The 13,571-nt window shown below is 40.3% G+C and overlaps 1 protein-coding gene across 1 annotated transcript in view; it reads left to right on the top strand.

The window, feature by feature from the left end:
* Positions 1-251: 251 nt before the first annotated feature.
* LOC124414628 overlaps positions 252-13,571 on the top strand; it is a 33,683-nt gene continuing 20,363 nt past the window's right edge. The window contains exons 1-2 of the mRNA XM_046895628.1: positions 252-6,200; positions 6,705-8,141. Of these exons, the coding sequence (XP_046751584.1) occupies positions 741-6,200; positions 6,705-8,141 (6,897 nt within the window). The 5' untranslated portion in view covers positions 252-740. The remainder of the gene's footprint in view (positions 6,201-6,704; positions 8,142-13,571) is intronic.

Raw genomic sequence — 13,571 nt, 5'->3', positions numbered from 1 at the left:
CATCTTGGGCCTTATATTTATCGTTAAACCGGTTTTCGCAAAGGTGTCCTTATTCCGCCGCTCTCCGTGCGTGGTCCCCACCTTTCCGCTAGTGTCAGTCCAACATTGATACCACCAGAAGACGTAAGTGTTCGCTGGTGTTTGCTATTTCAGACGCCTCCTACGGTCTTTTACTGATGCGAGGTGTACGGAGCACCAGAGTGGGGATTACGGCCAGCTTCGCGTTAACCAGTTCGTGCAGCTATAACTAGTACAGAAGAGGCCGGTCCGGTGGATTTGACGCGTCGCGGTGCCGACCATACGGACGAGCGATACGTAGCTGACACGACGTGTTTTTTACTTCTTGCCGCGATATTTTTACGAAAAAGTGAGTTAGTGAATGCGAACGGTATTGATACAGGCTGAAAAGTAAAGCCGGGCAAGAAGCGTTACCCAAAATTTTTTTATTTATATTTTATAATCTTATAAATTTTGAGTGAGATCGGTGCTGTTCTTTTTTTTTCACTTTGTGCAAATTTTTAAAACAGTTTTACACAGAATTTTTCTAAGCTTTTTATAACTCTGGATTATCGTTGGTTATATAAACGACGGTATTTTTAAATAAATTAAAATTACTACGATTGTGGAAGTTGAACTTGTTAACATTCGATAGCAAAGTGTCGCTTTACGTATAGTGTCCGGAACGTCTTTTATACAAGTAATATTAGCAAACGGTCGGTGGTAAAAAAAAAAGTGTTAACATGACGATTCACAAAAAAGGAACAGCAAATAAGACGAAAACTAAAGGCTCCGATAAGAATGTTACTGAAGTTGCCAGTACCTCGTCTAGCTCTGTAGCTGACGTGTCACAATCCACTTCAAAAAATGCGACAGTTGCTTCGACAGAAATTGTTTCAACGTCAAGTGTAGTTCAAGAAGCATCGAAAGTCACGAAGAGCGAATCTCGAAGCAGTGTTACCGAGGTGAGCAGTTCCAGTCGTGAGGTGATAATGGATTCGAAGGGACATGTTGTCAAGGTAATTGAGCATGCGCCAAAAACAGTCAAACACTCATCGTCAACGTCTAAGGCTGGGCAGAGTTCAACAGATTTTATTGCGGGAGAGCAAAGGGAGCAAATAAAGCAAACGAAGAAAGGAATTAGTGATGAAAAACGAACAACAAATTCAGGTAAAAGTCTGAAACAGATTTCAGATGGAGATCATGCTGCAACTATACGGTCGACGAAAGGTCAAAGTACTGATCAGATCAGCTCTTCTCATTTTGAAAGCAGTCAAAAATCATCTTCCTCTTCAAATACCGTCGTGAAATCTTCATCATCCGTGCAGGCCCACATTGAGCAATCGTCATCAGTGACAAGTTCCGATCAAATTGCTAGTCATTCTAATCCTACGAGTCAAACATCTTCAAAATCGTTCGAATCGGTGAGGTCAAGTCAACTGGTGGAGCAAGGTGTAACTAAAGATGGTCAAACGGTGAAATCAAGAACGGAAATACAAAAGGCTGGACACAGAGTAAACGACAACGGAAAAGTTACATCATCAAAGACGGAAAGCGTTGACAGTGAGACAAGCGTACTACCAGCTGATGGTAAGGATGGTAATAAAACCTTACCTACTTCCCAAAACGTTAAAGTTATTGGCGAGCGGGTGAGTCCAGACAAAACAACAGGTAATGTAACAATTCGTACGAGAGTAACAGATAGTATTGGCCAAAGTGTAGCGACGACTGAGCAGGTACGAAGTGACGGTACCGCACATAATACCAAGCCCGGTGCATCTACGTGGGACGGAAATTTCGTCCTCGAAAAATCGGTAAAACAAAATCCAAGGAACACGTCAAGTTCAAGCGTCTTACGTCAAACTGGAAAAGATTCTCCGTCGTCAAAAAAGTCGAAGGATAAAAGTACTAATGTATCTCGAACAATCGCTGGCGACAATAAATCTGTAACACAGATACAACAGGGATCTTCGAATACCACCGAAGTTCGCGGCTCGACTCACATTGATCAGAAACGATCTTCCAGTACCGTAATTCAAGATCAAGACTCCACCGTTCAAAGTTATACTTTGGAAACTGTAAACACGTATGATTCTACTGGAAAGCTCATTAGCAGTGTCACTCGCCGTGTGCCTTCGGAAACTAGCGGGTTCACGGATAGTGAAGAAACATCTATAGACCAACAGACGTCAACATTTATTCATGAAACCGATTCCAGTGATCAAAACACGCGCTACTCAAAGCCCGGAGACTCTGCTTGGGATGGAAAATTTGTTTATGAAAAACCTTCCCCTACCCGAAAGTGGAATACATCTGATGCTTCAATATTTCAGCATCCTGGCCAAGATGGAGTAGTCGAATCCACGAGACGTATTGACTCGAGAGAATCGAATCTAGATGGTTCCTACAACAAAGAATCTACGACTAATGTTCACACTGCTCGAGGATCTACAGAATCATCAGAATTTTTGACACGCGAACGTGTAGATGTCAGCAAGGAATCTTATGTGTATACGGACGATGGCAGGACCCCACAAACTGTTGCAGATCCTCCAGAGGGTACCCGAATCAACAAGCCTGGTCAGTTAAATCCAAACGGTCAATATATGCGAGAAAATTCGCAAGATAATAGATCCAAACAATCGACCGATGCTACGGTGGTGAGAAGAACTAAGCCGAGAAATGATTCCGTGGAAGTACAAGACATAACCGAAGAAGTTAACGTCAGTAACGTCTCCGAATCAGTCTCCTCTTCCTATATAGTTGAACATTCGTCAAGTAGCGATATAAAAAACATCGATAAGATAACCTCTGTATCGGAAACAATCATCGAAGAAGAGCCTTCTGGGAGAGGAACTATTAGTCATACTCCTCACAATCGTCCTGAAAGCCCTGATAAGTCACGAGGACATCCCAGAGACCGTGTACCTGTAAGCAATAAGCCTGGCCAATCAACTTGGGACGGTCACTTTATTTACGAAAAACCACAAACACCAACTTCTGACCGACGCCACCCACCTAACGGTAGCCCTGTGGATTCTTTGACCAGAAGGACTAACAGGCGTAGCAACGTAATAGACATTTCTGACGTCACAGAAGATAATTCCATCAATGAAGTCGATACTGTGTCAACTTCATACATTGTTGAGCACTCCTCAAGTCAGCAAAGTTTTACCGACTGTAAAGACCATGTAAGTATTTCTTCAATTACGTCAGAAACCACTGTTTACGATGACCAGCAAGGTAATCGTCCTGGTACTGCTCAGAGGAAGCATCCACTAGATGGACATCCAACTCCATCAGAACATCTTGACAGTCCAGACAAGACTGCAAGACCCACAAAACCAGGATCTTCGACATGGGATGGTTCGTTTTTGTATGAAAAGGTATCAGATCAAAAGAAACCTGCTGACTTAAAAAGACAACCTGTGATCGGTGATGGTAAAAAACCAAGTGACAGTAGACAACGACCCACCACTGAGAATAAAAGACTCACCGGCGGTAGCCCAAGTGAACAAGATCGCAAAAATTTACGCCACGGCAGTGACACTACCTTGAACATAGGTAGTACTATAGAAGATGAAGTCATTTCAAGTTCTATCATTGTAGAACAATCCAATATCCAAGAGAGTTTTACCGACTCAAAGAATCTAGATTTCTCCACGACGGTAACGGAGACGGTAATAATTCGGGATGGCAAACCTGTCGAAAAACAAACGATTCGATCCATCACTGATGAACATTATCCCGATAGTCCTGATAAGAGAGCACCGAGTTCGCCAGACAAACTCATCAATACTCCTGGAAGCCCACACAAAAAGACCGCTCATCCCGATGACGCGAGTATTCGACCCACAAAACCCGGCTCTTCGACATGGGATGGTTCCTTCGTTGTCGAAAAGAGACCAACAGCACAGAAGCCCGCTGATTCTCGGAAAGAACCCCGAGTCAATGAGAAAAGGAAACCGACCGATGGAAGACAACAACCGATTGACGATGGTAAGAAACCAACGACCAGAAGACCTTCAGATGGCAAGCCAAGTGATGTGGAGCGTAGAACATCGAAACATGTAAGTGACAGTACTTTGAGCATCGCTAACACGACCGAGGATGTTTCTAGCACTTCCGAAGTCGTCACGAGCTCCTTTGTCGTGGAGCGATCCGACATCCAGGCGAGTTACACTGATTTGCAGAATACAGATTTCTCTACGTCGTTAACGGTAGTTATGCGCGATGGTAAGCCAGTCGAAAGACACACAGTTTATTCCTCAACCGATCAACATCGCCCTGGTAGCCCTGATAAGAGAACACCCACTCCGAGAGATAAGACTGTCGATGGGCAGAGAAGCCCAGACAAAATAACAGGCCCTCCTGATGACAAAAGTGCTCGTCCAACAAAGCCCGGTTCTTCAACGTGGGATGGTTCCTTCGTTATTGAAAAACCACAGGGGCAAAAAAAGCCTGCAGATTTGCGGAAAGAACCCATTGTCGATGATCAGAGAAAGCCAAATGATGGAAAACGGCAACCGAACGATGGAGACAAGAGACCCTCCACCGCAAAGCCTTCCGATGTGGGGCGTAAGACCACAAAGCACGTGAGTGATAGTACTTTGAGCCTCGGCAATACAACTAAAGATGTATCCAGTACGTCTGATGTAATTACCAGCAGCTCTTTCGTCGTAGAAGAGTCTCATGCCCAGGAAAGTTATAGAGATTCGAAGAACGTGGATTTTTCAACCATGTCTACTGAAACATTACTGATTCGCGACGGAAAACCTGTTGATAGATCTGTGACTCATTCAAAACCCGGTCAGCGTCGACCTGGCAGCCCTGAGAAAAGAACTCCTCTTCCCAGAGAAAATATTGTCGAAAGACCAGAGAGTCCAACTAAAAAGGGATCCGCTCCAGAAGACAAAAACATCCGGCCCACAAAGCCTGGATCTTCAACTTGGGATGGGTCTTTCGTTTACGAAAAACCCCAAGAATCTACTCCAAAACCTATTCAAAAGAAAACGCCATCTGATGACAAAAAAAGGCCAACTGACGTACGTCCCAAGGGCGGAAAATTGGTTGACACGACAGGTCAAGTATCAACTATGACTTCCGCAGATCTCCGGAAAACTTCAGAAGATATCAGGGATACGTTGGACGTAACGACTAGTACTTACGTTACCAAACAGACTTCCATAAAAGACTCGAAGAAGTTTGGTTCAACAAGTGTGTCTGAAACAATAGTGCACGAAGAGTCTGAAAATAAGCAATCAAGAGATGACTCCAGGAAGCCGAAGAGGCTTGAAGACCTCGATAAATCACCCGAAAGGCAACCTGGTCAATCTGGACGTCGGCCAGATGGAAAAACGTCCCCCGAACGAAGGCCTGGAGAGCCAGAGAAGCCTGAAGACAGGTCAACTCGTCCAACCAAACTTGGCTCTTCGACGTGGAGTGGTGGTTTCGTTTATGAACAGCCTAAAACACCAACTCCAATCAATAAGAAACCTGGTCAGCAAAAAGAACCGACTGATGACAAAAAACGTCCATTAGAAGACAAGAAAAAACCATCCAACGAGCGCCCAAAGGATCAGAAAATTACTGACACAGTTGTTCGAAAATCGTCCACAAGTTCCACTGATATTCGAGACATTACTGAAGACGTAACTGATGTAACAATAAATACTTACGTCAGTGAACAGACGTCTGTGAGGGACTCGAAGAAATTTGGTTCAACAGTTGTTTCCGAAACAGTAGTCTATGAAGGATCACCAGACAATAGACCAAGGGATGATGGTGGTCAGCCGAAGAAACCTGATGGTGACAAAGCGCCTCAACAGCGACCAGGTGAGCCTAAAAGGCGTCCAGATGAAAAATCAGTTTCTGGCCAAAAGCCCAAAAGGGAAGAAAGCCCCGAAGACAGGTCGACTCGTCCAACCAAACTTGGTTCTTCGACGTGGAGTGGTGCTTTCGTTTATGAACAGCCTAAAACACCAACTCCAATCAATAAGAAACCTGGTCAGCAAAAAGAACCGACTGATGACAAAAAACGTCCATTAGAAGACAAGAAAAAACCATCCAGCGAGCGCCCAAAAGATCAGAAAATTACTGACACAGTTGTTCGAAAATCGTCCACAAGTTCCACTGATATTCGAGACATTACTGAAGACGTAACTGATGTAACAATAAATACTTACGTCAGTGAACAGACGTCTGTGAGGGACTCGAAGAAATTTGGTTCAACAGTTATTTCCGAAACAGTAGTCTATGAAGGATCACCAGACAATAGACCAAGGGATGATGGTGGTCAGCTGAAGAAACCTGACGGTGACAAAATGCCTCAACAGCGACCGGGTGAGCCTAAAAGGCGTCCAGATGAAAAAGCGGTTCCTGGCCAAAAACCCAAAAAGGAAGAAAGCCCCGAAGACAGGTCGACTCGTCCAACCAAACTTGGTTCTTCGACGTGGAGTGGTGCTTTCGTTTATGAACAGCCTAAAACACCAACTCCAATCAATAAGAAACCTGGTCAGCAAAAAGAACCGATTGATGACAAAAAACGACCATTAGAAGACAAGAAAAAACCATCCAGCGAGCGCCCAAAAGATCAGAAAATTACTGACACAGTTGTTCGAAACTCGTCCACTAGTTCCACTGATATTCGAGACATTACTGAAGACATTACTGATGTAACAATAAATACTTACGTCAGCGAACAGAAGTCTGTGAGTGACTCGAAGAAATTTGGTTCAACAGTTGTTTCCGAAACAGTAGTCTATGAAGGATCACCAGACAATAGACCAAGGGATGATGGTGGTCAGCCGAAGAAACCTGATGGTGACAAAATGCCTCAACAGCGACCGGGTGAGCCTCAAAGGCGTCCAGATGATAAAGCGGTTCCTGGCCAAAAACCCAAAAGGGAAGAAAGCCCCGAAGACAGATCGACTCGTCCAACCAAACTTGGCTCTTCGACGTGGAGCGGTGCTTTCGTTTATGAACAGCCTAAAACACCAGCACCAGTCAATAAGAAACCTAGTCAGCAGAAAGAACCGACTGATGACAAAAAACGTCCATTAGAAGACAAGAAAAAACCATCTAACGAGCGCCCAAAGGATCAGAAAATTACTGACACAGTTGTTCGAAAATCGTCCACAACTTCCACTGATATTCGGGACATTACTGAAGACGTTACTGATGTAACAATAAATACTTATATTAGCGAACAAACGTCTGTGAGTGACACAAAGAAATTTGGTTCAACAGTTGTTTCCGAAACAGTAGTCTATGAAGGATCACCAGACAATAAACCAAGGGATGATCGTGGTCAGCCGAAGAAACCTGACGGTGACAAAATGCCTCAACAGCGACCAGGTGAGCCTAAAAGGCGTCCAGATGAAAAATCGGTTCCTGGCCAAAAGCCCAAAAGGGAAGAAAGCCCCGATGATAGGTCGACTCGTCCAACCAAACTTGGCTCTTCGACGTGGAGCGGTGCTTTCGTTTATGAACAGCCTAAAGAACCGACCGGTAAGAAACCCGAGCCAAAAACGGGACCAACTGCTGATAAAAAACAGCCCACTGACAGTAAAAAGAAACCAGATGGAAAACGCCCTACTGATTCCGTGGTTCAAAAACCTTCTACTACTCCAACCGACGCCCCAGCTGATAAAAGGCCTGAACAGAAGAAGCCCGGAGACAGTACCGAGAAGCCTAAAAAGTCGGAAAATCTTTATGAAAAACCTGAAAGTTCTTCTGACCGTCCTGCTGGAAAACGAGAACCTGAAGACCGAAGACCAGAGAGTCCCACAGACAAATCCTTCAGACCAGATAAACCCGGTTCTTCGACCTGGAATGGTTCTTTCGTTTACGAAAAACCGAAATCTACAGAAAAGCCAGAGAAGCCAACTGACGGAAAGAAACCAAAACATCCGAGTTCGCCGAAGGACGTCGTTCCAAAACGTCACCCATCAGAGCAAAGCCCAGACGAAGTTACTAAAATGACCTTCAGTCAGACCACCATTGATCTGCAGGACGTAACTGATATCCAACAATCTTCATACGTCATCGAGCAGTCATCGAGTTACACCAGTGTCAAGGACGTACGCGATGTCACCGAGGAATACATCACCACTGATTACACAACGGAAAAACGTCATGACTTGGTGAGTGACCAAACAAAAAGTTCGAAATTCCTCGATCAGAACTAATCCTTTGCTATTTCATTAACTCACTGCAGAAAAATAACCGGCGATGATACGTGCCTTAATTCTACCGACACTGAGGTCTACTTTCACCTGTTTCAAACTGTGTCGGTTCGTTGTACGCGTAACTTAACATGCACGAGTATGCATATATGTATATATAGGTATAGGTTATGCGTAGAGACGATATAATACATGCGCACATGAACTGTTCACGGCTAAAAATATCCATGATTCGCTTAGACTTCACTTGTTTAACTACGAGAATTACTTAATACGTCAATGAATGTTTAAGCTGCATCTGACTTTGATACAAGAACGCAGAGTAGCATTTGAAGTTTTCATCACGCGTGATATACTTACATAGATAATTTGACAGGAGAACGTGACTTTGAAAAAATGTTCGTTTGTAATGCTACTTTTTTGCCAAGTCAAAACTAATTTAACGTTAAAGAACTTTTCAGTTGAAGTTTGATCATAATTGCATGAAGTATATCGGTAGAGAACGTTTCGATAGTACTCAAACATGAGATTCAACGTGAAGTACAATACCTACAAATGGCTGCATTAGCTACCGAGATTTTTTTCGAGCTGTAACCTCAACCTTTTCAAATGTTACCTCGAATCTGCTTATCTCTGCATAAATGAGTCACTGTGTTTCCATGCGAGTGTATAAAGTATCTCACACAATCCTACTCAAGAACAACCTGTAATGAAACGTGGCACATTTTATGAGTATTTTTTCACGTCATATTTCAAACATGAAACACCGGTTCGAAAAATTCTGCGCCTTGCTGTTCTTCATATAGAGAAATAAAACGTTTCAAGTCTTTCAGCAACTACTCAGTCAAGCCAGAAATATATCAAAATTACGTGGCAGTGTCTGAAATTTTTTTCTCGCCAATCGAGATAATTTGTCATAATATATCACAAGATATTTTAACTCGAAACACTTATTCCTGAGTTATTTAACGACTCCGTTTACGTGATTTTACACACGATTCTGATCGTGATTTCATCGAATCGAGTAGATCGGTTTAATTTCGAATGAATTGATTTCATTGGCACGTTCTTCATATGGGTACCCATGACTTGGCCGCAGCATTGTTTAAATTGATAAGTTCCGTTGTCAGCGATGCAGGTTGTCTAGTACTTACATTTCAATGCGTTGTACGTGTTGAAAAATTTACTACACTTGTACATAAATAATCAATTACTTGCTGTCTAAATAAAATTTCACTGTGAGATTATATTTTCGTGGCAGCGTTTCGATTGCGCACCAAATGAATTTATGCCGAACTTGAATAAACGCGATAAGGCTGCGGATTAGATTAGTAATTGATACAGCTGTTTTCATATTTTTTTTTATAATAATCATGTCATTCTAAAAATAAGGCGAGTAGTTAATGTACAATTTTTAATATTTTCTGTCCAAAGGCGTCGCTTTTTTAAGCAAGTATGATTAATTCAATATTAAATCAACGAACATTTCTACGCGGCCGCATCCGATTCCACGAAAATTGTGGTGGGTGACTCTTTGAACAACTTCCTGCTGTTTCATCGAATTATGTTTTATTCTCATTTTTTTTTCTTACAATAAGACGCAACTAGGAAAAAAAATTCAACAAATTCTCACTAGAAACGTCATATTAAATCAAACTCATTTTCCAATTTTTCTTAAAAAATTCTTAAACCAATTGCAAAATTTTCTTTCTAATCATTATTCATTCGTGAAACTCGAGAATATTCTGTTACACGTGATATTTTATAAAAATTCAATGATTTAAGTAATACATTCTACCAAGCTTTACAAAGCGCACCAGCCAGGCTAAGATTCTTAGAACGTTTCAACTTAGAGCCATAGCATTGGTTTGAAAAAAAACCTTGACTAGATAAGGATCGAAGATGTAAAAGCCCTTGTTAAATTGGCATTAAATTATTCGTAAGTTAGATTATAAATATACCAGTTAGACTGTATCAAAAAAGTCGACTATTTTTTTTCAGAATTTAAGTCAAAAATATTATTCGAAATGACGAAAAAAGGATGCTGTCCAAGTTTCAGCACTTAATATTAATATTTAGAGGTGCCGCATCGCGGTTTTTTTATTTCCCATTTAAATGACATGGGAAACATTTGTTGTAATCTTTGGAATTTGTGTAACACATCAACGCATTAGTGTACTGATAAGACCAGAACGAATTTTTTTTACGGAATTGAACGCTCTAAAAAAAAGTCTGTTATCAATTTATGATAAATCTACTCTTTCAAAAGTTATTTAAAGTTCTTTGTTGACGTTTGATCTGAAATAACTATACCAACAGAGTAGATTTATCATAAAATGATAACAGACCTCTTTTGCAGAGCGTTCAATTCCCTACAAAAATACATTATGGTCTTATCAGAATACTAATTCGTTGACGAGTTATAAAAATTCAAAGTTTAAAACAAATTTTTTCCGTATTAATTAAATGGGAAATATAAAATCGCGATGAGGCACCTCTAAATAATATTATTATGAGCTGAAACTTGAATAGCAGCGGTTTTTCCACATTTTGAACAATATTTCCGACTTGATTTTTGAAACAAAAAAATATTGGAAAAGGTCCTGATTTATTCCACACCATTTAACGCTGATGAAAATATTGATCGTGATTAAATTTTCGCACAGATTTTTTCACGCGTATGTGCGAAAGATGTAAGAATGATCGATGATAAGAATTGTATTAAATAATTACAATCGCACTGCGTAAATGACAATTGAAATTAGGGCGAGAATAAAATACCATTAAATACCGCATATTTACGTGTTTCAATGAATTTCTTAGGATTGATCGGTCAAGGTTCTTGTGAGTGAGACGTTGCATGCGGGTTATCAGAATGCAACTTTATTGTTAAATCGAACTTTTGGAATTGAGTTCACGATATCGAGGTTACGGCGCCAATGTTGAGCATTCAACAAGCAAACCTTATAAGACAACAAAACACTGAGAAGTTTGACGTACCTCATTGTTAAACGTTGAACTTTGCCCTAGATATGCCAGAGCTCAATTGATCTACACAGGTATCTTCTGCCGACAGAGCGGATCTAGAGCGATCTTTATCAATTTGATCATAATCAATTTTTCTTGCTACACAAACTAATTCAGTCTGATATTAGTGGTGAAATCCTTCAGGATGTTATTTTTATCAAACCTTCGTTCTTTCGTAATGGAGAAAATTGAGTAACGTCCTGTATTCATGAAAATTTCAGTATGATTTTTTTATTTGCTATTAATCAAAGATATAAAATCGACAATACGCTGAAATCTTAGGGCCGTAGCAAATTTCTCTTCAAATAATTAATAGAGAAAAAATTTTTTTAGTCCCCTGATTTTTTCCGTGAATTTTGGTGTTTGTAAAGTCATGATTATATTAGATTGGCTCTAGTTTTTTGTTGTTGTAGTACTGTAAGAAGGGGGATGGTTACTAATAAAATCATGATTTTATTCGTAAATTCTCCGTTTTCAATCACCAAAATTGACAGAAAATATCGGGGCATCAAAATTTTATTTTCTTAAGCTGTTAAGTATTTTTTTCATAAACTTTAAATAGTAAAAGTGAAATTAAATTTTTCATCTAAATATTGCTTTTTTTTAATTCATTCATGAAAATGTCGATGAAATAAATAACTGAAGTCAATTTCTGAAAATTACGCTTACTCCTAGAGTCATTGACATGAAATCTTACTAAGACCACTCAAATATCTATAACACTGTTGACTAATGTTATTCTAATGCAGCAAGTTGAGCCTAGTCACTCAAGTGTTTAAACATACCGATCTGCTGTGTCAGTTTAATTAGTTCAGCGGCTTAAATGTGCAACGTATGTTTGCGTTATCCGATAGATAATTTAAAATTTGTGAAACGAGAAGTAAACCTTATTCAACTGAATAGCGCAAGTATGCAATTAGCCTGAGATAAACGACAGTAAATTATAACTTTTTAGAAAGCACAAATGCGATTTTGAAAATCCATTTGACCACTTATAACAATCAGTAGCGGCTAATTATTGCGGTGCGAAACAACCTGCAGCTGCAGGTTTAGTTTTTTTAATTTAGCCTACTTTGAGCCCTACGTAGAAACTCCTACGTAAAATTTGAAGATAGTAAAATAGGTTCTTTAAAAATCAATATCAGACCCTCCCTTGACGCTAAAAATCTCCGAAATTTCCGGAATTGCCAAGTTTAGGCTCAAAACAGAGTCTGTTTAGAACCTCCCGTAACCCCCCTAAAGGTCCATTGATTCGGATTGATTATGATTGAATATACAAAAAATACGATTAATTCGTATGAAATAAAATTCAAATCCCAATAAACAGAAATTGATTACATATAGGCATTTTCTGTATATTCAAACAGTTGAAAGGGTTTTTGTATTAGTAAGAACTTTGATTAAATACAGCTCCTTTCTTCAAAAAACTTTCTTGTGCTGAATTGGTCTTAAGTAAGATGTGTACCAACAGATCCAAAATACCCTAGATCGGTGGTGATTAATTGTTGTGACGTTGAATCTGAGTGGGACTAAAAAGGGTAGCGTTCGCCTGAAAAATAATTCCCTAGCAATATAAGGATTTCTTTAGACAGTTGGTACACATCTGAGTTAAAGGCTTTAACCTTAAAGAAAGATGCGTGTGTGGGAGTTCTAGGCACACCATGTACACTCACAACACGCTTAAGGCTCTCTTTAATATTGAAGTGCCTGAAGATCACGGCGACGGGGTATTTCTTGTCTATGTTTAGCGTTCTGGTACGTGAATTCCGCCTTAGCTGCACACTTGAAAGATCGCCGGCACCAGCGTACTTGGACTCTCGAGATCAGAAATGGAGGTTCAACGAGCTGCTGCCGATGCCTGTATAGTCACGTTGTTCGAGAAAGAGAGTCGCGCTTATATTTAGAAATTTCGAATACCGCATGACATGTTTTGCCACACGAGAGTTCCATGAACAGTAAACTATCAAAATTGTACATATATGGTAGTCTGAGGCTTGTTAATCGTTCGTCAGATACCGCGAATCGCTTCGAGTCATTTGCATCACCGTCTTAACCTCAGATTTTTCTAAGGATTGTTGCAGCTCTCCGAATTCTACATAAACCTACTTCAACACTATATTTAGATTATAAGGCATTGGCATGTAGTAATTATCTACGTATACTAATTGTGAAACGACAGCTATACCAACGTGTCTAAATTAATGTTACGATACTATACCAAATATTTTTCACTGTCACGTGTCAGTGAATGAAAGTCGTCAATTTTTTACTAACGTTTCATCGACATAACGAAATTATCCAACATATCAGCAACGGTATGAAAAAAAACACAAAAATGAGGAACAAAGAAAATTGTTCTCT

The sequence above is a fragment of the Diprion similis genome, chromosome 14, assembly GCF_021155765.1.
Source record: "Diprion similis isolate iyDipSimi1 chromosome 14, iyDipSimi1.1, whole genome shotgun sequence".
NCBI lineage: Eukaryota > Metazoa > Arthropoda > Insecta > Hymenoptera > Diprionidae > Diprion > Diprion similis.
This window is presented reverse-complemented; position numbering and strand designations above follow the sequence as displayed.